General features: G+C 30.0%; 4 protein-coding genes across 15 annotated transcripts in view; 2 read left to right on the top strand and 2 right to left on the bottom strand.

Annotated features, from left to right (window-relative positions):
* The window catches only part of LOC111315630 (ARM repeat superfamily protein), a 28,790-nt gene extending 24,006 nt beyond the window's left edge, over positions 1–4,784 (bottom strand). For all 11 annotated transcript variants that reach the window (XR_016330736.1, XM_089749425.1, XM_089749426.1 and 8 more), the window contains exons 1-9: positions 4,546–4,784; positions 4,195–4,428; positions 3,894–4,075; positions 3,134–3,254; positions 2,111–2,332; positions 762–978; positions 507–652; positions 270–427; positions 50–199 (exon numbers count right to left, since the gene is read on the bottom strand). Coding sequence is in view for 10 of the 11 variants with exons in the window: in XM_089749425.1 (XP_089605551.1) it covers positions 50–199; positions 270–427; positions 507–652; positions 762–978; positions 2,111–2,332; positions 3,134–3,254; positions 3,894–4,075; positions 4,195–4,428; positions 4,546–4,641 (1,526 nt within the window). In the remaining variant the exon portion in view is untranslated. The remainder of the gene's footprint in view (positions 1–49; positions 200–269; positions 428–506; positions 653–761; positions 979–2,110; positions 2,333–3,133; positions 3,255–3,893; positions 4,076–4,194; positions 4,429–4,545) is intronic.
* A 1,934-nt stretch (positions 4,785–6,718) lies between these two features.
* LOC111315135 (F-box protein CPR1-like) lies at positions 6,719–7,852 on the top strand. Its single transcript, XM_022916727.2, has one exon. The coding sequence runs from the start codon at positions 6,719–6,721 to the stop codon at positions 7,850–7,852; it is 1,134 nt and encodes a 377-aa protein (XP_022772462.2).
* Positions 7,853–12,334: 4,482 nt separating this feature from the next.
* On the top strand, positions 12,335–16,347 carry LOC111315629 (UDP-galactose transporter 1-like). Of its 2 annotated transcripts, XR_016330763.1 has the most exons (6): positions 12,335–12,699; positions 13,773–14,022; positions 14,131–14,338; positions 15,268–15,499; positions 15,835–16,131; positions 16,177–16,347. XR_016330763.1 is itself a non-coding variant. In XM_022917505.2 (5 exons), the coding sequence occupies exons 1-5, from the start codon at positions 12,589–12,591 to the stop codon at positions 16,057–16,059; spliced, it is 1,026 nt and encodes a 341-aa protein (XP_022773240.2). In that variant the 5' UTR covers positions 12,338–12,588; the 3' UTR covers positions 16,060–16,347. The 2 variants fall into 2 exon arrangements, 1 of the variants encoding a protein (XP_022773240.2); XM_022917505.2 differs by having other exon boundaries at positions 12,338–12,699; positions 15,835–16,347.
* A 401-nt stretch (positions 16,348–16,748) lies between these two features.
* Positions 16,749–18,721, bottom strand: LOC111314978 (uncharacterized). The gene is made up of 3 exons (XM_022916591.2): positions 17,949–18,721; positions 17,202–17,323; positions 16,749–17,097 (listed from the first exon to the last, which is right to left on the bottom strand). Exons 1-3 carry the CDS (start codon positions 18,372–18,374, stop codon positions 16,947–16,949), a joined length of 699 nt encoding a protein of 232 aa, XP_022772326.2. The 5' UTR covers positions 18,375–18,721; the 3' UTR covers positions 16,749–16,946.
* Between the last annotated feature and the right edge of the window lie 4,642 nt (positions 18,722–23,363).

Genomic DNA, 23,363 nt, shown 5'->3' with positions numbered 1-23,363 from the left:
GTAATAAACATATACCACTCTCATTCAAGCAGTAATGTTGTACAGATACCTTTGTTTCTGAGATAAAATGGCACCAAGAGCCTTCAGATGCAAAGGACTGAAAAGAGAAAACAAATGGATCCAATGTCTTGTCCTCTCTTCAACTGGAAGAAGTACCGGAAATAAATCTTCCGAAATAACAAGTTCTATGTTTTGGGACCTAAACATCAAATGTGACATTATAGAGACCAGCTTTGGTTTTCTTAGAAACAATAAAGTGCAAATAATACCTGAATTCTTTGCAATCTTTATCATAGCAAAGCATCAAGACTTTGCATGGAATCTGCTCAAAGTGATCACACATTGTGATGTGGCCTTCTGCACACTTGTTACAATAATCTCGATATACTTCCATCACTTTCAGCAAGGCTTTCTTTCTAACAGATATCTGCACAAAAACATACACAATTAAAACGTAGACAGCTTTAAACAAAACTAATTGCATAAATATCCTAAAGCAAGTTTACCTTCTTATCCCTAAGTCTCTCTATAACCTCAGATATTAATTTGGGTGAAGTATATTTAAGGTTAGACCCAGCAAGATCGCAGGCAACAATCACTGCCTGCATTCTCACTTTATCATCAAAGTCCAGCAGTCGATCTTCAATGGCAGCTGTTGAGTTTATGATACAATGATAGAAAACATGTAAATTAGATTATGGAGACTGTGAACAAAGATACATGCACAATAACCAAAGAACTTTTATTATGGAATTGCTTACTAAGAAGTTCAAGGGATTCTATTCCCGAGGGATTGGCCAAGCAACAAGCTTTAGCACATTGTAGAGCAGTAACTCTAACTTCTGAAGATTTATCAGAAAATCTTTTCAAAAACTCTACAAAAAGAGCATGATATCTTTGTGCAAGACGGTATTCAAGTCGTGAAAGAAGTTTTCCAATTAAATTAACAGCTTTTATTCGGACATCAACCTGATCAGTCTGTAGATGAAAAACAAAGTTATTTCAACAACAATTAAGAATAAATTTCAAAGTTAAATAAATTAAAGCATAAGAGACACTTTTTAGTGAAACAAGAAAGGCTAAAATATGAAAAAAGCCCTTGAAGTATTCAAAACAATCTAACTAAACCCTTATACTATTATGTCATTTAAATAAGCCCCTCAACTGTTATTTTCTACTATTAAAACCCTTCTAACCTTATATTAATGACATCTTGGCATATTTTAAGATATGTAGACAATGACATAGCAATAAAACGTACATGTGTAAAAATAAGAAATTTTAAAAAAAAATAGTCTAACAAAAAATTTTATTAATTGATACCATAATTAAAAATAATTATAAAAAATAATAATTTTATAATTAAAAATTATTTTTTATTAATGTTATAATAAAAATAATAATTTTAATAATATTTTAATAAATATAATAAATTATAATTACAAATAATTATAAATAATAATTTTTATTATTTATTATATTTATTAAAATATAAATATTATTTATTAATAAATTATTATTATTTATTAATAAAAAGAAAATATTTATGTTTATATGAAAATTAGGAAAATAGAAATTAACATCATTTTTATACTTTTATATGAATGTAGATTTTTTTATTAATTTTACATATATACATTTTCTTTTATTAATTATTTTCAATCATGATCAAATAATTAATCATTTTTATTAATTTTCATATAAATTTTGACATTTCATTTTTTTATTAATTTTATATATTATTATTTTTATAATTTTTTTTAGTTATGGTATCAATTAATAAAATCTTTTGTTAGATATTTTTTTTGAAAATTTCTTATTTTCACATATGTGTACGTTCTTTTGCCGTATCATTGTTCACATGTCTTAAAATAGGTCAATATATCATTAATATAAGAGTAGAAGGACTTTGATAGTAGAAAATAAGAGTTGAGGGACTTATTTAGATGACTTAATAGTATAAAGGGCTTAATTAGATTATTTTGAATACTTCAAATGGTTTTTTCATATTTTAGCCAACAAGTAAATAGCGATTCATAATAATAATCCAAATTATTTAAACAATATGAGTAATGAATAGAACCGGATCAACATAATAAGGAAGTTGTACCATTAATTCTTGGGTCAAGTTGGGGATGACAGCATTAAGCATCTCAGGAGCACACTGAAAAATTTTTAACACAATTTCATGGTAGAATTCTTTGAGCTCACTCCCTAAAGCATCTCTATCCAAGGAGCAAGATGTTAAAAATCCACAAACAAAGGGCTGAAGCTTTTCTGCACAACTTTGGATAACAGAGGCAGCAAGCCGAGAAGCTGCGGAAGTCATATCCTATACAACGTACATTAATGTAAATAAATATTCAAAATTTTGTTCTTAAATACATGCTTATATACACCGATGAAAGAAATTGAACTATTATGAGATGCAGAAAATCTACCCATATTGTATTTGTATGATATAATGAAAAATGGTCCACAATTTTGCTACTATACTAGGTATAATTAACAAAAAGTTTCAGCACTCTGTTTGAATTCTGAAGCAAATAATTGTGGTGATCTTCTTAAGTAACTGTATAAGAAATGACTTTAAACTTGAAAAGGCACCACATTATGAACAAGAAGGATGAGCATCATAATGGCATGCACCAACAAACGCAAGCAAATCCTGTGTAGCACACAAAGACAAAGTAATGGTTTACAAACAATATCTCAGTTCTAGGGATTCTTGAATAATCAAAATCTCAAATGAAATTAAAATCCCAACTTCGAAGGAGATGCAGGAAGAGACAGCAAACATAAGCAACAACCAAACTTCTATATATCTGGTGAAAGATAACAGTCTGGGACCTAACAAAGTCAACAGAGAGGCCTCTGTCACCCAGAAATCCTAGGTTCAACAAATATTTGCATGCATTCCTAGCCAACAGATGACATAACTCCTACTTAAATGAGAAAGCATCCAGGAAATATTATAAGCATAAATCATTTATATTAATGAATTAAATCAGCATTAACTCATTTTGTCTCCTTGAACAATGTTCAAACCCCTTTTTGGCTAAAAATTCAGGATGACACAAGTTAAAAAATACAGTCTCTCCTGAATAATAGAAAACAATATCTACCAACTCACCTTACCCTCCTTTATAAGATTTCGAAAAATTACATCCATAAGCTGGTCAGACACTTCCTCATTTAGAATATGAACCATTATAGACAAAATATCATTGATTAAACTCTGTTGATGGTGATCTCTGGGAAGAAAGGAAAATAACGTTGTTAATATCACAGCATATACAAAATGGCAAATGAAAACAACAAGAATAATAAAGCATTAAACAAAACGGGTTGGAAGAAAACTATGGTGAGTATATATGGTGATCATAGAATGAAAAGCCTGACATAATGTTCAGGCAATAAAAGCTCCAAAGAACACAAGAATAGAAGTTTAAAGGTAAAAATTTCACTACCATTCAACAAGGAGAAGAGAAAGACATAAAATTCAAAGCTACAATAAATTTAATGGAGGCTCTCAGGCCAGAAATAAGTTACTAAAATCTTAGTACATAAAAAAGTCAAGAGTCCAACTTTAGAGGCAAAAAAAAAAAAAGAATTGTTATCAAGCATGCTTATACCCAATTAAATTATTAGAAGGAAAAACTGTAAATTTTCTCAACTTCAGTTAAAGTAAGTTTACATTAAGAGACACATATGGTCAGGCAGATTAAAAAATACCTAGCCCTAGTAGGTTAATCTTGTATGGAAAAGATCATACAGAAAGAAAGATTAAGTTAATTAAAGGCACAATATTGTAAAATTTGTTCAGTTAAAAGGAAAATCACATAAAACTACCAAAAAAATATACAGGAAATATGGAGAGAAAGGAACCAGACCTCACAACTGAGAAAAAAATATTAAACATTTCAAGAATCAAATCATTGCAGTCAATATCCAGCATAATCACACAACATTTACATCGAGCAACAGTCTCCAATATTTTAACCCTCCTTGAGAAGAATGCGCTTGTAGTATCAGCAAGCTCCATGAAAATACTGAGAATGAGTTTAAAAATGTCCTGAAATGAAAGGGTTCATAAGTTTGAACGATACACAAGAGGGAAACGACAAGGACATACAACAGTAACCATATAATTTCAAAACCCAAAAAAAAAAAAAAAAAGAAAGAAAATGTTACCCTAAGATATTTATCTGCAAAAGGTGGTTGAGGTGCCAGGATTCGAAAATTTTCACTGACACAAATGGCCACCAAAAGTCTAACATCTTTATCAGTGTGGTTAGATAGGCTATGCTTAACAATAGATTTCCTCAAAGGCTTCGTGGCAGCCTCTAATTTTCCCAACACTTGCGCCTTTGTGGCAACTGCAACAACTGAAGGCTGTTCTATTTGAGACAAGGCACTAGCAACTTGCTGCAAAAAGAATTATTCGCTGTGAAACACTCCATAATAAGTGGTATTCGACAGTCCTAGCGATTTGTTTGAGAAAATTCACTTTTCGAAGAAGAAGAAGAAGAAATCTATGCTTACACGGAGAGATTTGACGAGGACATCTTTGTTAGGGCGAGCGAGTTGGCCAAGTTTGGAGCCGATTCCAGAGATGAGTTGCAATGTGGACTCGTCCATTTAGCGATGAATCTTACTGAGAGGTTTAATTAGAAGGAAATAAAGAAAATGTGTTGGTTTGGCAGTGGAATTGAGGACTCAGAGTTTATTCTATTTGGCATGGGCTAGAAAAAAAATATATCTTTTTGGAGCAAGGGAGATTTGAAGAAACAGGAAAAGGGGTGCCCCGATTTAAGCGGGGAGAATCCCGCCTTTCGATATGCGTGACAATGACGCGCTGAATAAAGGTGACGACTGATGAGATCATTGACGGTTTTAATTTTAGCCGTACGATAATATTGACCGACTGACTTAAAGCAACGTCAGTACCAGGCCAGGCCCATCTTAGCAAAACTTGTTCTTAGTAGTTTTTTTCAGTACAAGGGCCAGGCCCGTGATTTTTCTTTCTAACATGTTTGGATTCAAAGAAAGTAAATTGGACTTCGCCCAAAAAAAGTTGTATAATGCTCAAATAAGCCATCAAATTTTACCCTAAACTGTAAATAACTATTTAACTTTTATTGTATTAAACTAAACTTATGAATTTTTATTTTGTTATAATTAAAATCTGTATAAAATATTCAATTTTTTTAAATCCTTTTAGTTGGATGATTTAATTTGTAGAAATATTTTAATTTATTTGAATAAGTTAAATGATAAATGTTGAAGAAAATACTATTTAAAAATTTTATAAATTAGACATTATTCATCCAAATTTTAAGACTTAACAAGTATAATTACAATAAAATAAAAATTGATAATCTTAATTTCATGTAATAAAATACCAAAGACTTATTTACATTTTGAAATAAAATTCGAGAGTTTATTTGAGTATGAAACCAAAAAAATAAATTAAAACAAATGAAATAAAAAAGTAAAAAAAAAAATTGAAATCAATTCAATTGATTTATATAATTATTTTTAAAATATATCATTTAATAAATTTAAAATTTTAATCAAAATACCTGTAACTCTTTTTTGAGGTCAAATTCCTTATCACTTATCCAACAAATCATAATTCTGTAATCAGCTGGAGTAATTTTGTGAAGTCAATCATCAAATTTAGAGGACAGAAGAGTGAAATTTTGCTCGGAATTTGTTTGAGAGACTGAAAGCATATCCGAAACATGGCAGGTGTAAGAATCACAGAGGTAATGTTTTTTATTGTAGCCCAATAATGCAGTTGATGCAACTGCAGTTTCAGCTATACACCATGAATCACTTTCCTCATGCCATACAGCCACGTGGGATTTTTGAGGTCTTTCCATTTTACATTAGCTCATGACTCATAAATAAAATTGATCATTTGATATATAATTAATTGTATATGAAATGTAAAGAAGAATAATACCTAGGATGATTTTGACATCTTGCAATAAAAACAAAACCACATTTCAAGTTCTCATGTGGGCTATCACAACTGATCATTTCAGAGTTGCGCGAAGAGGATTAAGGGAAGAAGGATGATTAATGGGGATAGTTGATTTTGTGTGAAGGGTGTATGCCATATGTTTATGGGGCTTTGGGGATCAGATGTTTACTCAAATGGTAAGAGAGTTTGCTTCCAATTGAATTGGGAGGTTGTGAAAAAAAAAAAAATTATGAATTCATTAAATAAAATGTAAATAAATTTGTTTGAACAAATTCAAAAAAGAAATGTAACGAATGAAACTTAAAAACATCTTATTGTTAAAAAAAATATGCCATATGTTTAATCCCCAAAGGAGTAGTATGATGTATTTCTTTTTATAAACTGAGTGAGGTAATATAAGGTTACCAAAAAGAAATAAAAAAAAAAAAAGTCAAATCATAGATTTTGGAAAATAAAACTGAAACTCATGATCATTATAAAAAAAAAAAAAAAAGAAAACGACTTAGGGCAATTAGTTTGATCCAAAGGAGATAATAATTCTAATTAATTTAGCTTTCTTCCACTCCCAATCAAACTAGAATCTCCTACTCTTGTCCAAGAATAACTAGGATATCCTATTTCATATTATGTATATATAGAATATATATATATATATATATATATATAAGCGTTGTTCTATAAACTAATCTTAAATTTGTATCAATCGATGATATATTCATGCCAATCATGTCAAACCATAGAATTCCCCTGGATGTATTGTGCGGCATATTGAGTGAGCTTCCCGTCAAGGCTCTTCTCCGCTTCAAGAGCGTATCAAAGGAATGGTTTTCCATGATCAATGATCCCTATTTCATCAAACTCCATCTCAGGCAATCCATGGAAACCAACAGAAATAATCTCAACATCATACTTAAAGAAAGAGCATCCGGTAAACTCTTCTCTGTAGGCTTCGATTCTATCAATCTCGACAAACCCAGAGAGCTCAATCACCCGTTGAAGCGTCGACGAGGTGGAGTACTTGATGAGGAATATTATGATTATACTCAAGCTTTGGGTTCATGCAACGGATTGCTTTGCTTAATCAACGACAATCAAACATATAGAACAATCGTGTTATGGAACATCTCGACTGGAGATTACAAAGTTTTACCAGATCAGTCGATGGAACCACCACAAGCATGGAGCCAAGTTCAGCAAGTGACCTTCTACGGATTCGGGTATGACTCGATCAATGACGATTACAAGCTGGTAATGATTTTGCAGGGAATTGACTACTCTGAGAGCTCTCCGCTTGTAACTGAAGTAAGAGTTTATAGCCTGAAAACAAATACATGGAGAAGGGGTGAAGAAATCCCTTACTACTTTCGTAACCTTTGGGGAAAGGGCGGGACGTTTGTTAATGGATCTTTACATTGGCTTGGAATTGAAGAACGAAAATGGGAATTGCCCAGTACGGTCATTGCCTTCGATGTTGGAACCGAGAAATATCGCCCAATTAAGTTGATCGACAACATTGAACACAATACATATAGCGTGTTTCTGGGAGCATTACGAGGTTGTCTTTGTATGATCGCAACTTGTTTCGACGATAAAGTGAACGTATGGCTGATGAATGATTATGGGGTGAAAGAGTCTTGGACAATGGTGTATAGCTTCCAAGGATTTTCGACTCCTCATTTATTCCCTCTTGCTTATACCAAAAACGATGGCAAACTTGTATTGGAAAAGGAGGGCATGACCCTTTCATGGTATGACGTAAAAAGGAAGGAGTTCAAAGACATCAAAGCCCCTCAGTTGGAGAATATTAAAATCTTTCCCCCTGAGATTTGTATGGAAAGTCTGGTTAAACTGGTTGATTAAAGATTAGAATAATTAAGACCTTGTTTAGTATTGTGTTTAGGGTTTCAAAAAAAGTTACTTTCCAACGCAGAAGTCAATGTAGGGATCAATTGACCCTCAAAAGACTTATTAATTTAGCATAGTTATTGGATTAATTTAATTTGTTTATTGGTCTCTCTTCTCAATGTATATTAAAAATTATTTAATTATGATTATTATTATTATTATTTGTAATACCTATAATTTCATTTAAAAAATCATTTACTCTTGTATCTAAATACATAATTTGTTTTCTTTTAAAAGAAAAAGATAAATAATAACAATAAGGATGAAATGAAACCCAACTTAAGTTATAAGTTTCATGGATGATTAAATCATAAACCTAAAATAATTTATCGTTATCATCGTATTAACTTTGTAATGAAGTAACCAGATAATATACTCTATAATTTCATAAACTTAAAACTTTCATATCTAATATAGATTTTTTTTTCAATAATATAATGTACATATTATATCTTATTTACATAAGGAAAGTTTTAAATCATAATTTTTCATAGCAATTTTTTATTAAACTTTTCAAATGCACCTTTTCAAACAGAGATTTTTCAGCCACAACATCGTTGGTTCAATTGGGGACAACTTTAATATATATATATATATATATATATAAATATTATGATATAATATTGAATTTTGTTATTCTACTTTAATTTTATTGAATTTGTCAATATTATACTGCTAATTTTGTTAAATTTTAAATAAAAAATTAGAAAATTTAAATATTTTATAGAATATTAGTTTAATGCAAATGAAAAATATTTTCACTATACTTCGAGTAAATAGAAGAAAAGGTTATATAGTCATATATATGACCAACAAGAATTATGGCACGTAAAACATAAGATTACAATTTTGACCAACATATCAAGAAATTTTAATACATTATTTGAAGTTTAATCTTATTTTGTTCCACATTTTAGACTATTTCTAATTTTCAATGATAATTATTTAAAAAAAAAAGCTCTTAAACCCATCAAACTCCTTTAAGTCATTATTAAATTCAACTCCGTCTTGAAACTTCAATTTGTATAGAGTTGAATCCTTAAGTTATATTTTAATGATGATACAATTGATATTAGTAGTAGTAATTTCTATTAGTAGATTTTAAAAAAATAGAAATAATAAGAAAGAAGAAAATATGACTTTAAGGCGTAAATAACATTGTTTTAAAAGCAATTATGTCTATAGGATACAATAAAATCTTAAAACTCTCTAAATCAGAAATAATGAAATTGATCAAACAAAAAGATCTATTTATAATAAATGAATAGTCATTAATCAAACTAATTTAAAAAGTCATGACATTTTGTATAGTCATATTTTATTGTTTAAATAAATTTTATTTAAACAATCATATCTTTTACTATTCAAGTATATTTATTCGGAATCAATAAATTATGGAATAAATAAAAATAATAATAATAATAAAGATTTAAAAATTAAATTTATTTGTCAAACAAGTTCAAGTGTCCAAGTGCACATCTTTGACTTTTAAAATTGTCAAAACCACTAAAAAATTTTCTAACAAGCCTAAATGATTTGACTTACTCCAATACTTAGCTCAATTACTTAAATAATATAAGTAATTTTTTTAAACCATTTATAAATGATAGTTTTACTTAATATAAGATACATCATATTTTAAACTACCACTAATTTTTACATAATCTTGAAGCTGTCATTTTAACATTCGAATCCAAACCTCTTAAATAAAATAGGAATGTCTTTTTGGGAATGGTAGATATTATACCCTATTGCAAACACCGATGTTGGCATATATGGAATGTACATTTTTGCATATGGAACATGAAAAACAGTTGACATACTTTCACACCCTTTGTTTCCAACTTCTTTAGATGTATGAAATATAATAAATCTCAAAATTTTTAGAGCCAAAAAATCATCATTTAGAGTGATCCCACGAACAAAAATATCATAAAGCAAATCCAAAGTCAAGCTAAATTAGGCTTGATTTATCTTTGAAACATAAAATCCAATCGTGGAGTCAAAAAAACTTACAAATTTCAATAAATTATACTAAACATTAAAATTAATATTTTAAACCTATTTTTTTAATTCAAATTATATATAATTTATTTTTATTAATTAAATATTATCTCAAATCGTTACTTCTAAGAACGTTCAAATCGGCAAATGAGGATTGTGAAATGTTTGGTAATCACACACTTTTCCATTCGCTCTACTTTCTCTTCATTTTTCTCCTTCACCAATCACCACATTTTCCCACTTGACGAAATTTATAATTTTTAATAATTAACCAGGACCGACCAAGACCTCGTTTCAAAGGAGAATATGCAGCTTAATTCAAGGAATATGAGGAAAGTGAGCAACTTTTTAATGAATAATAATTAATCAACCCTACAAAAGTTAGGCTTACCGAATATTAATTTGCTTCCTTTCTTGTAAATACCTTTTGCCTCAACTTGCACATTTATAGTCATTTTGGAGGAAGATTACTGTCATATTTTGTTCAGTTCATAATAATTAGTACATTTATGTTGCAAGTTCCTGATTTTGGTGACTATTTTTTTGGTATGTTCCAACTTTAAATTTGTTTTACAATGACGGTTTGACTCGATTAATAAGATTATCCATTTCAACATAAGCGATTTTAAATTCAAGCATTGAAAGAGATGATTTTCAACATTTGCGCCTATCTTTGCTTAAAATGAAGTGTGAAAAAGAAGATTTAAAAAAAAAAAAAAAGCTTTAAATTTGTAAGAGACCCCTTGCCACCTGGGAAAACCTCTATTACAAGAATATATCTACTCCACTTTGTCAATGTTGTTATAAACAGTTGATCCATCAATGTGCTCAATTTTCCACGAGCAGTCCAAGAATATTGACAAACTTCTCCACTACGTAGTACGTACTCACTCACATTCTGCCTTCGAAGTTGCCTTGATCAAACGTTTTCTAAGCCTATCTTATCGGGCACGTCAAGTGATACAAAACATTGATGTATGTCTTTATTTATATAAAGTTTTCTGAGTGAAATTCGTAAATTTTTTTATTAAAAACGATTAAATAAAAATTAAAATTGATAAATTAAAAAATTTTATTACATAAATTAAGAATACAAAATTTTAAAAAATGTTAATATATATATTTTTATATCAACATTTTTAATAAAAATATTGACATAATTTTTATCTTTAAATAAATATCGAGTAAATTTGAATTATAAATAACATTTTAAATGATTTTGTTTATATTATTGATTTCAAAATTAAACTCCATCAATCTATCAATTTAAATATTTTATTAAAATATCATTTTTCAGAAAGAATTTTACAAAATTTACCTAAAAAGCTTCATATAAATTTTATCCTCAATGAAAATATATATGGGGGCAATCTCGGAAGCCCATATAATTTTTATTTATTTATTTTTATAAATGACATCGTAGTCTTAAATAAAAAAAATTAATGATTGCAGATAAAATAATTTGAATTTTTAATTTATTAAATGTCAATATATTTTTTATTTGTTGAAAAAGTTTTAAATTTTTTTTAACATGGCGAAATTATAAAAGTTACTACATAGTTTCATTAGTTTGGTTACTTTCCGACACAATGGACTTGCATTATTCAGTTTTTCTTAAAGATTTCAACCATTCAAGGGAATAAAATGAATGAAAGATATAAGCTTGTCTATTAAATTCATTTGATCATCCTCCAAACCACTATAAAACTATGCTATAAATCTGGAAACCAAGGCTCAAAGATAAGAAAGAAACACCCAAAATCCTTTTTATCATCGTAAATTAAATATAAAGTAGTGTTTTTCAATATTTAATGCCCAAAACTTACTTTCTTATGATTTGATTGAACCATATTTTTGTCCAATTTGAGCTAAGTCACTTATTTTTTTACAGTATTTTAAAATTTCAATATTTATTTACTTAATTCACATAAAAATATTATAAATTTAAATTCTCTCAAATTTATAATCTTCAATAATCTTATCAACATGAGCTTAAATTATTTCGAATTCATAAACTTTAATGATATGAATTTAAACGTGTGTTATATATATAAAAAAAAAATAGACAGACTAAATCAGGAAGTGACCACCTAACTTAGACACTAACCATCAAAGCCATACCTTTTTTCCTAAAGAGATGTCCAGAAATTTCAATGCACATTAGAGAAATAGCTTTACTGATTATTCACACTTTATTACAAATGGTTTTTAAACGAGGTTTGTCCAAAGTGGGACAAGTTCTATGATGAGACAAAATCCAATGGTAAGAAATTCTAGTCAACGTCAAAAATAAAAAAAAGTATACTTACTCAATGGCTGTGATCATCCTATTTTCTAGGATCTTTCTTAAGAAGAGGACCCCACTTCAAATCCAAAGGCCCAAAAAAAAAAAAGAAAAAAGACCATAAATACAATTTCCATGGCATAATAAGAGACGTTTAAAAGAGAGAGAGATAATCGCATGGAAGAAGGCCTTCCTCCGGACACCCTCTCTCACATTTTCATTAGGTTTCTCTTTTTAACTCTCCTTCACTTTGTCTCTCTATTTATGTAACTTTAGCTACCTATTCAATACTCTATAAAAGCAAAATTTTGAGGTGGGTTTTTGGTTTCTGGTTACGGGTTTTGAATTTGGTGATCTGGGTTTTTGCTGAGAGAGAGAGGGATAGAGGGGTGGTGAGAGAGAAATGGAAGACGGGAGATTGTGGCAGTGGGATGTTTTCAGATCTCTTCTTGCAATTCTTCAGTGGTGGGGTTTTAATGTTACTGTTATTATCATTAACAAATGGATCTTTCAGGTTTGTTTCTAACTTTATTTATTGATTTTGACACTGGTTTAACTTAATTTTCTTATATTTTGCTTTAATTATTCCATTAGTACAGAATTCTGTTTCTTTGTGTTATAAACTTTTAATTTTGATGCCTTCTGATTTCTGCTTTGATTCAGTATCAGTGAAAATTTTGCTGGAGTTTGTTCATTGATTCTTAGTAATGCTTGCTAAACTATTTTTTTTTCTTTTTGAAAATTAAGAATTGAAAATTGGAGTTCTCATGTGGGCTAGGTTCTTTTCCTCTTTATCATATTTTAACTTTTTTTATTTTGAAATCTAAAATAACAGCTTGATTATGGACTTAAATTAAGCATCTTAGAATAAAAATACAGGAGTCATGGTTAGGCTGCTAGTTTTGTTCGTGTTAGAGGAATGTGGCTGCAATTTTCAGTTTTGTCTAGGTACATAAGTAAAAGATCTAGGAATATAAAAATATCTTGATTATATATGATTCCTCATAATTGGTATTATAATGTTTATTTTGTTTATGTGGTGCATTTTGATGAGATGGGGGAAAGCGTAGGGATGGCTGTCTAGCATGTGGTGGGATTAAACATGAACCTTCAATTTGTGGTTTGACAAGTACATTTTCCTGCTTTAAGAATTAGCTAAAATTTTGGATGGTTTAATGGAATCTTGGGAAGCATGCTAATGATTTTGTGCTGTTCTTTCAATTCATTCCAAATGATTCACTTCTGTTCTAAAGTTTCAGGTGCTTAAAAGCACCTTCTATCTCTGCTTTTTTCCTGATTTTATGCTAACGCCCAAAATTATTTCTGTAACTTTAGTATGGGTATAGCTGGGAGCCTAATTCATTTGGTTGCTCTTCAGTCCAACGAACAGCCTGATGTGAATTTATTTCTCTCTAAATGTTTTCTTTCCATAGTTTGATTTATTTTTCTCTAGAGGACATAATAAAGTATAACATTCAGTGATCACACAACGGTTAAGTTGGGGTATAGGTATCTTAGATTGGAATTGGTTGATTCTGACACTTATACTCAAAGGTCTGAGGATATGACATCGTTTCTTTTCCCCAGAAATTGGATTTCAAATTTCCTCTTTCAGTATCATGCGTTCACTTCATATGCTCATCAATTGGGGCATATCTGGTAATCAAAGTGCTAAAGCTGAAACCTCTAATAGTGGTTGATCCTGAAGATCGCTGGAAAAGGATATTTCCCATGTCTTTTGTGTTCTGTATCAACATAGTGTTGGGAAATGTCAGCTTACGCTACATCCCAGTTTCTTTTATGCAGACTATAAAGTCATTCACTCCAGCAACCACAGGTGAGATTTAGGAATTATAAGCCTACTCGTCACTTTGAGTGCACCTTATCTTGATATTAATCACAACTGCATATCATCATCACATTTGATCTTTGTACATTTTAACAGTTGTTTTGCAGTGGCTAGTTTGGAGAAAGTACTTTGACTGGCGAATTTGGGTCTCTTTGGTTCCTATTGTTGGAGGAATTCTGCTCACATCTATTACAGAACTTAGTTTTAATATGTTAGGGTTTTGTGCTGCCTTATTTGGATGTCTAGCTACTTCTACAAAGACTATCCTTGCAGAATCTCTGCTGCATGGATACAAGTTTGACAGGTACTGATGTTATTCTTGCCATTGTTTTTGTCCTTTTGGTTATCTTTGATATTTTGGAGAAGGTAATATAAAACACGTGGGTTGAAGCTAAGCACAGGTTCAATTTATACTGCCATGGAATATCTAAAGATATTAACACAAAAATTTAGTTAATTCTGCATTTAACTGAGTGTTGTGTGTCAATGATATAATTTTACTATTCTTCTTGGTCATCCTTCCTCTAAAATTTTCGCAACCATGCCTATTCTCATGTAGTTAAACTGTTTTGGCTAACAAATAGAATGGCTGGCATTACTTTGGCCATCACAACCTCTAATAGCCTAGATATTTACTTTTGGGAAAGGTTTTTTTTTTTTTTTTTTTTTTCTGACAGGCGGACTTGACACAACGCAATCTATGTCTCCTTAGATTGAACTATTAACCAGTTGAAGTAAAATTATAAAATTATAACTCTCAAGTAAAACTCTGCAAAGAGTTATTTAAGCTAAGTATTGAACATGCAACGCCCAGCATCTTAAAACCATCTAATTATGCAGACATTCGGTTTCACAAACTGGTTCTAGTTATTAAACAAAGCCAAGTTTCAACATGAGATTCAAGGCCTCCCTTCCTTTTTGAGAATAAAGGCCGAGAATGAATTCCTTCCATGGTTTTTTTTTTCCTGGCTGGCTTTGATTATTGCCTGGTCTAGCATTCTAAGAGTTCATCACAGTCCCATCCGATGTAGAAGTATGTGATTTCAGTAATACTACGTAGAGATCTTTAGTTTGCTTGTGCTTGTTCTTTTTCTTGAGCAACTGATGCTAAATGAGCAAATTCTTAGTTGGTTATTTTTTATTTATTTGTAAGAATTATTATGTGCTGCTCGGTTATATACTGCTGGAGAAGGTTTTTGATCCAACATACTCTTGTTTTGCATACTCTTGTAGCATAAACACTGTCTACTATATGGCACCTTTTGCAACCATGATCTTGGGAGTACCAGCACTGTTACTTGAAGGCAATGGGGTTATGAATTGGTTTCATACCCACCCCTCTCCGCGGGCAGCCCTCATCATTATTTTCAGCTCAGGAGTGCTGGCTTTCTGTCTTAACTTCTCCATTTTTTACGTGATTCACTCAACTACTGCCGTCACATTTAATGTTGCTGGAAACCTTAAGGTGAGATTTGTTGAGAGAAAATTGATTGTGTTCTGACTCAGTTACACTATTCATTACTATCATTATTGCTGTCATTAATTGTGGTTTGCCAGGGCTTTAATTTTTTTTTTTTTTAATTTGCCCTAGATGTGATTATTTATAGTCTACTTGTCCTATAACGACGAACTTCATTCAAAATTCATCATCTGAATGTTGAATGTATTTTTCATTATCTGCAGAATCTTGTAAATTTTTGTGGTATATAATTGCAGACTTACAGTGCTTAAATTCTTCAAAGATTTCCGGTTTATCATTTTGAATACAGCATTCATTATTCTTATGTTTTTCTTGTGCAGGTAGCAGTTGCTGTGTTGATTTCATGGCTGATATTTCAAAACCCGATTTCGGGTTTAAATGCTGTTGGCTGTGGTATCACACTCGTGGGATGTACGTTTTATGGGTATGTCCGGCATATGCTTTCCCAACAACCTCCTGGAACTCCTCGAACACCCAGGACACCTAGGAACAGGATGGAACTACTTCCCCTTGTAAATAATGATAAGTTTGATGATAAGGTCTAATTGAGTATGTAATGTATGGGGTTCCTGGTTTTTGGAGAAGGGATAATACAAAGAAAAGGGCATAGTTTGGAGGTTTTTGGAGAAGGGATAATACAAAGAAAAGGGCATAGTTTGGAGAGGATGCTCAGTCACCTTGTGCGGATTTACATTAGATTACCCATTTAGTTGCAAAATTTTTTAACATGTTTTCTTCTCTCTTAGAAACAGAAAATTATTACATCTCTTTATTTATTTGAGTGCCCCCAATATTGAGTACATGAAACCAATGAAATTTTCTATTTTCCACCTATTTCTTATACCATCTCTCCCAACACTAGTTACAACGGACAAGCTAGTGTATTTATCGTGCTTACCAGTTAATTTAGGTTGAAACTTGATTCGATTTAAAATTTTGAGATTCAAACTTCGATCTAACTTTAATTTTAGATTCATGAATTTCTTGAATTAGATATTAAACTATTTGAATTTAATTCAATCCGTGTTACTCAAATAATTCAAGCTTAATTTTCTTTAGGTGTACTATTAAATTTCGAATCACCCCTGCATTAGAAATTTACCCTTGAAGTTGGAAATGAAATCCAAATTATGGGAATGTTTGTAGAAGATAAGAAACTTATTTTGGAAATGCAATGATCCTCCATTTCATTAGAGCAAGACAAATTTGGTTATCCAGTCTGAGAAAAGAAGGAGAGGCAGAACCAGTTGTACATTTTATATTCAATGATGAGGAGTACAAAGGAAAAACTAGTTAGTAGTGGTTATATATTAGGTGAAGACTAGATGATTAGAAGCTAAATATTATTACAGTGATTTATCTTTTGATGTGCTATCAGGCATCATAGTCTAACCATAAGGATCATATATAATGTAGTTAATAATAACTAGAACTAAGCCAAGAGCCAGAAGTTCTTCTGCCGTCTCGTGCTGATGAGGTAGCCACCGACGCCTTTGCTCTGCTTCTTGACCCCTATGGTTAAGCAATCTGCACTGTTGATACATTGCTCGACAAACTCATCAGTGCCGCTGCTCCCGCATAGGCTGCAAAGCAACACCATCAAACGGTTAGAAATATCAGAAAGGGGTGAGATGAAGATCTGAATCAATTGTGGAAAATCTGTTCTTGGGAAAGGGTAAGGACCCACCAGTTTAAGAATGGAGAGGGCCTTTTCTGACCCAGTACCAACACTGAAACCTCTAGCTTTTTCACTTGGCTCATCACTGTCGCCAGCTTGGGCCCTTGGATGACCAGTGCTTCCACTTCTACCTGAATATGGGTTCCCAAGAAAGGCAAGTGAATCACCAGCAAATATTACACTTGCCAATATGAAATACTATATTAAAGAACATGATCTATGGCAACTGGCAATGGCATCTCTCACACAGCCCAATGGAAAAAAGGGGAAACCAAAGGCAGAAAAAAGAAACAAAAGAAAAATAAAGCATTTGAAAAATCATCCACTCCTTCCCTCCCCTCCCCTCCAGCCAAACTTTCCTGCTGTGGGTTGTGTGAAGGAAAGAGGGAAGACAAACTGGAACAGGAAAAAGCTCCCTTGCCTGCAAAGGATAGAAATGAAGCAAAATATGGGAAGTAACAGAGAAATTTTGTTAAAAAAGGAAAAAAGTGGTGAAAACCCGAGAATAACTTGAAAATTACCTCTCACCGAAAAGGTAATGGTCAAAGGGGAAAAAGGAAGATCGAATCAGGTAGGATCTATCAAACACAAAGAAAAGACTACTTTTTCTCCCACTCTCAACTCCTTAACTCCTAACGTGTTGGATCAATCAATCAAAAACACAAAAATGACAAATTTTACATGTTTTTTATTTTTCCAGAAGAGAGAAACTTGACAAATACAAATACCAACAAACTTCAGAGTAGTTTACATTACCTCAGGTTTACAAGCCTTGCAAAGTGACCCAAGAGAGTTAGCAAGATAAGAAGAAGAAGAAGAAGAAGAAGAAGAAGAAGAAGAAGAAGAAGACAACTCTGAACTCTTTTGGCTTGGAGAAACAACATTAAGTAAAGTAAGCAGATCACCCTTGTTAGCTACATGAGTAAGTGCCCACATCATTGCATGCTTAGAATGTGAGCTTTGGTCCACCACAACCATCACTCTCTTCCTTATCACCAAGCCATTATCAACACCATTGCCATATACGTTAAGCCCTTCCATTTGAGCTAAACTTGCCTCAAACCCATCAGAAATGTTCTCACCAACGTTGTTATACTTATTGTTCCCTTCCCACCTCCGGGATGTAGATTTCCAACCTTCTTTTCCACTCAACTGCCTCAAAAATGAACCTGAACTAGGCATTTTCTGTTACTTCACTTACCTAAAATTGGCTGGCAAAAACTTAGTACACTAAATAGTAATGAACAGAAAGACTATTGACTACAAAAAGCAGGCCAGTAAAAAAACTAATAATACACAGTGGGGAAAAAAAAGAGATAAAGAGAGGGTGAAGTTGGGGCCTTTGTGGGGGGATTTCTGGGAAGTTGTGGGGCTTTAATACTGAGCGAAGTATGAAAGTGTTAACAGCCAACGGGTTCAAAAATGGAAAAAAAAAAGAAAAGAAAAGGGAAACGAGAGAGAGAGAGAGAGAGGCAAAAAGGAGTGATGGAGGGCAGAACGGAGGAGTTAAAGTGGTGGTGTGTTGGGGCATCTGTGATGATGCAAAACCATGATAATTTATCTTTGTTGCAGGTTAAAATCACGAGAATCACTGGCTATTTTCTGGCTTTTCTTTTTCCGCTCGGTAAGGTCTGTAAAAACAAATGCAAATGGTCAGATTCTTGATGATGAAAGATTGAATTATTTTTTTATTTTTTTATTTTTTTATACTGCACATGCCTATACCTTACCATTTCCATATATTATTTCAGACTCTTTTCTAGTACTATATCAAAAAAATTTAAAAAAAATTTTCTTCATTCCCTCTCATAATCTTTGTTTCTGACAAAGTGAATAAAATATTCATACATTTTTAATTATTACAAAAAAAAAATAAAAAATTTAATGGAAAGTGTTTTTCAAGCCAGCAAAGAAGGAGCAGACGGGCCATACTTTTGTCCTTGGGAAGAGTTGGATTACACCACTTTCAACATACCATTTAATTTTGCCAACTCTTATTTTAGATGACCACAAATGGAGTTATGGGTGCCTAATATCTAACTTATTAATGCTTTTTCTATCCCAAATTTCATGCTTTATTTCTTTAAACATTGTAAGAAATTATTCATAAACATTAATCCATAAGTTCTTCATAGTTTAGTAGTAATTTAAATTTGAGTAGTATTAGTAGTTTTTTTGTTAGTGTTCACTTATTATTAAAAAAAGAACAATTTGAATTTAATTCTTTAAATATTGATTTGATTTAATTTTAAATACATAAATTTGATGAGCATTTTTAATTTTAGTATTCAAAAATTTCTCCATAATTTACCTATTATGCGCCCAGAAAAAAAAGTATTATTATTATTATTATATTTAAAAATTTTGTAAAATATTTTTTATTTTAATATTTATTATAATAAATAGTTTTTGTTCTTTTGACATAAACATGCATGACTATTCCCGTGATGGAGCGAAGGGAAAGTCTCCATCCAAGAAAGAAGCGCTTTGTTTTTTTATTTGTTGTGATAGACATATAAGAAAATGAAAGACAGATGCATGAGATTTAGATTCTGATTGAAATGTGGTGTCAGTCCGTCAGGATCGAAATGTGAAAGCTACCATCTTTACATTGAGAAAGATGGGGATGGGCCAAGGTATATGTTTTCGAATTTGTTATTTGGGGGGGCAAAGTCACAGAATTTTTTACAAATAATTCGTTAATATATTTAATTTTTATTTATTTATTTTATTTATTAAATTTAATAAATAATTTTAAATAATATTTTTATTTTTTATTAAATTAATCTAATAAAATTTTATTTGATTTATTTATATTTGTGAATAAATTTATTTAAAATTTATTTATTTATTATTAGTTAATAATAATAATAATAATAGTAAAATCATATTTTTATCTTTTACTTTATCCTATTTTAAAATTAATTTTTATTTATTTGAACTTATTTTTATTCATTAATATTTATTTATTTAAATTTTTAAATTATAATTTATTTGTTTTTTATAAATATGTTCGTTCATATATGTTTATTTATATATATTTATAAACATATTTTTTTAATATTTATAAATGAACTCATTAATATAATCAAATTAAATATAAATCAAATATTAATATATTATCATTTAAATGAATTAAATGTAAATAAATAAAATAATTTTTTTATCAAATATAAATTGAATCTAAATACCTTTAAAATGAGTAAATAAATTATAGACATATATTTATTTATTCGATTCATTTAAAGTTTTATATATTTTGTTGCTGTTATTATTATTTTATAATATATTTGTATAAAATAAAAATGAAAAAAGAGATGAATTTATTTTATACATTTATTATCCATCTATAAATCAAATGGGGAAAGGTGAATTTGAGATTGAAATTTTGACGTGAACAACGATATAAAATTTTTTTTTATTTTCCGGGAACGACGATGAATCACGATAAAATTATTATTTAATAATATTATTTATATTTTATTAAAAATTTAAATTTTACAAAAATAAAATATTACTACATATTTGTTATTTATGCATAATTTACTCTTTCACCTAAATTGCTGGTGCTTCACAGCTCACCCTTGAATACTGGAAAATGACTTTCATCATTTATTACAAAAAAAAAAAAAGTATTTTAATTACTTTTTTTATAGTATATTTTTTTTTTGGAGCAATTTGGTACAAAACAAAAGTCGAAGTACAAGCAGAGTGTAGAAACGAATTAATGAATTAAGTTCGAAACAATAGTTGAGATTATACGTAGTAAATACGTAGGATTTTTTTTTTAACTGAAAAGGAATTTTTTTTTTTTTGGTTTTAATTTTTTATCATCATTCTGACGTCATCAACAGCAAAGAATCCTGCCCTGACACACGCAGCCTATAATTACATCAAAGTTTTTTCAATTACTTTAAAAATAATGTTATATTTACTTTTAGCAAAGAAAAATAAAATAAAATATTATAAATAAATAAATTAATTATAGGCAAAAATGAGGGAAATGTCAGAAAAAGAAGGAGCCCCTCGTGAATTACGATTTTGGACTTTTGTTTAATTCTTACCTTCCAAATTTTTGCTTCCGGGTAACCCGCTGCAGCAGTGCTTCATTTTTACCCCCATCCAAATTATATTAATGCTTTTCTTTTTTATTCTTTGTTCCAGTGATTAATATTCCAGTTCTGTCCTTTTTAAGTCTAAAAAATTATATTTCTTATGCTTAATCATTTAGTTAATAAAATTAATTTTCACGTTAATAAAATCAATACACATTCAATTATTAAATCGTTAATAAGGAGGATTGAGGTTTAGGAATCTCGTCGCAATACATAGGGTCGTGTTAGAATTGCTTACCAACTAAGACCTGCTAGCAAGTGGGGATAATTCGTACAATTATCTTAATTAACGTTTCACCGACATCTTACTTCACAACAAACCATTTATTTTTAATTTATTTGAATCATTAAATACTATCAACATTTATTCACGTAATTTTTTTTTTAATTTTACATAAATTTTTCAACAACTATTATAGACTATTATTATGCCACGTTCATTATCTCATATATAAAAAAATAAAATAAATTTAAATATGTATTTTAAAATTTTTATTTTTAAAAAATATTTAATTAGTGAAAATTCACACATTTTTCTTCAAAATTTTATTATTAAGTATTTGATACCAATGTTTAATTTAGGATCATCTAATTTTGAAGAAATATGATATTTTTTCAATAGTACTCAAAATCTTGAAATAAAAAATCTACCTCTCTTTATGGTGTTATAAAATTTTGGGAATAAAATTAACGTTATTTTTAAATTTAACATGAATAAAAACACCTGAAATAGTCGTTACTATATTAAAAAATATGTTTGAAAATGAATGCAAGTAGTTGTATGTTTATGCTGATAAAAAATTTGATGAATATATGACTTTTAGCTTAAAAAATACATTTAATAATCATTTACAAAAAATTGAACGGGGGTTATTTAAGGTGTTTTTAGCCAAATACCCCTTAAATAATATCAAAAAATTTTTACAATGGGATTATTGAAGGTATTTTTAGTCAAAAAAATCTTGAATAACCTCTATTAAATTTTTTGTAAGAGATTATTCAATACGTTTTTGACAAAAAACGCCTTCAATAATCTCTTGTCTTTTTTTTTTTAGATTATTGAAGGCGTTTTTGCCTAGAAATGCCTCGAATAATCTCTTACAAAAAATTTAATGGAGGTTATTCAAGAAGTTTCTTGCTAAAAAAACCTTTAATAACTTCTTCATAAATTTTTATGAGGTGATTATTCAAGGCATTTTTGGACAAAAATACTTTCAATAATGTTTGGCCCGAATATTTTTTGTTAATATTTGATTTTCTAGAAAAGAAAAGAAATAAGGTAAATCATATATTAAGATATCGAATATATTACATAAAATCTTATAAACAATTAACATTCCCCTAGGTCTAGAACTTTTAATCCCTAAAGAGATGATGATAATCCAAAATATTTTTAATCTTTATTATTTTTTAACCTGTATACTTATGGTACTCTTGATGGGTAATAACAAATATCCAACTACTACAACAAGAAAATCCAATGTAAGAGCATTAAAAAGGGCGACCTAGCATTTAGGAAGATCGAAGCCTCAAGAGTTAATGGTCGAGGTGGCAAGTTAGCCTCGACTTAGGAAATGCCTTATGTCGTTAAAGAGATCGTCCATGACGTGACTTATAAATTACAGGACATGAACGGTAGTCATGTTTCAAGGATATGAAGCACAGATAATTTAAAAGTGTAATATTAATAGCTCAAACTTAGCCAAGCTCACACTTGTAACCTAAAAATTATGGAATAAAGTTGGGATGATCATGTTTTCTATTCACTGTGCATATTAAACTTAGGTTTTGTTAGACCTAATATAACCTCAGCAAAGTTTGATCTGATACTTGCATTAAAGTTCTTAAATCAATTTAAAGTATCCTTGATTATTTAGTTGAATTTTAGGCTCACTTAAATCAAGCTAAGACTTTGACTTATTTTGAATCAAGTTAACATTTGGTTGTCGTTTTGAGTCACCCAAGCTAAGTTAACTGAATTTAAGCTATGAGATCATGCAGTGGATTATTATCCCAGCTTAAACTTGAACTCTCTCACTTAAATAATTAAAGAAGT

The sequence above is a fragment of the Durio zibethinus genome, chromosome 20, assembly GCF_047325235.1.
Source record: "Durio zibethinus cultivar Kanyao isolate XHJ-2024 chromosome 20, ASM4732523v1, whole genome shotgun sequence".
In the NCBI taxonomy this organism is placed as follows: Eukaryota; Viridiplantae; Streptophyta; class Magnoliopsida; order Malvales; family Malvaceae; genus Durio; species Durio zibethinus.
This window is presented reverse-complemented; position numbering and strand designations above follow the sequence as displayed.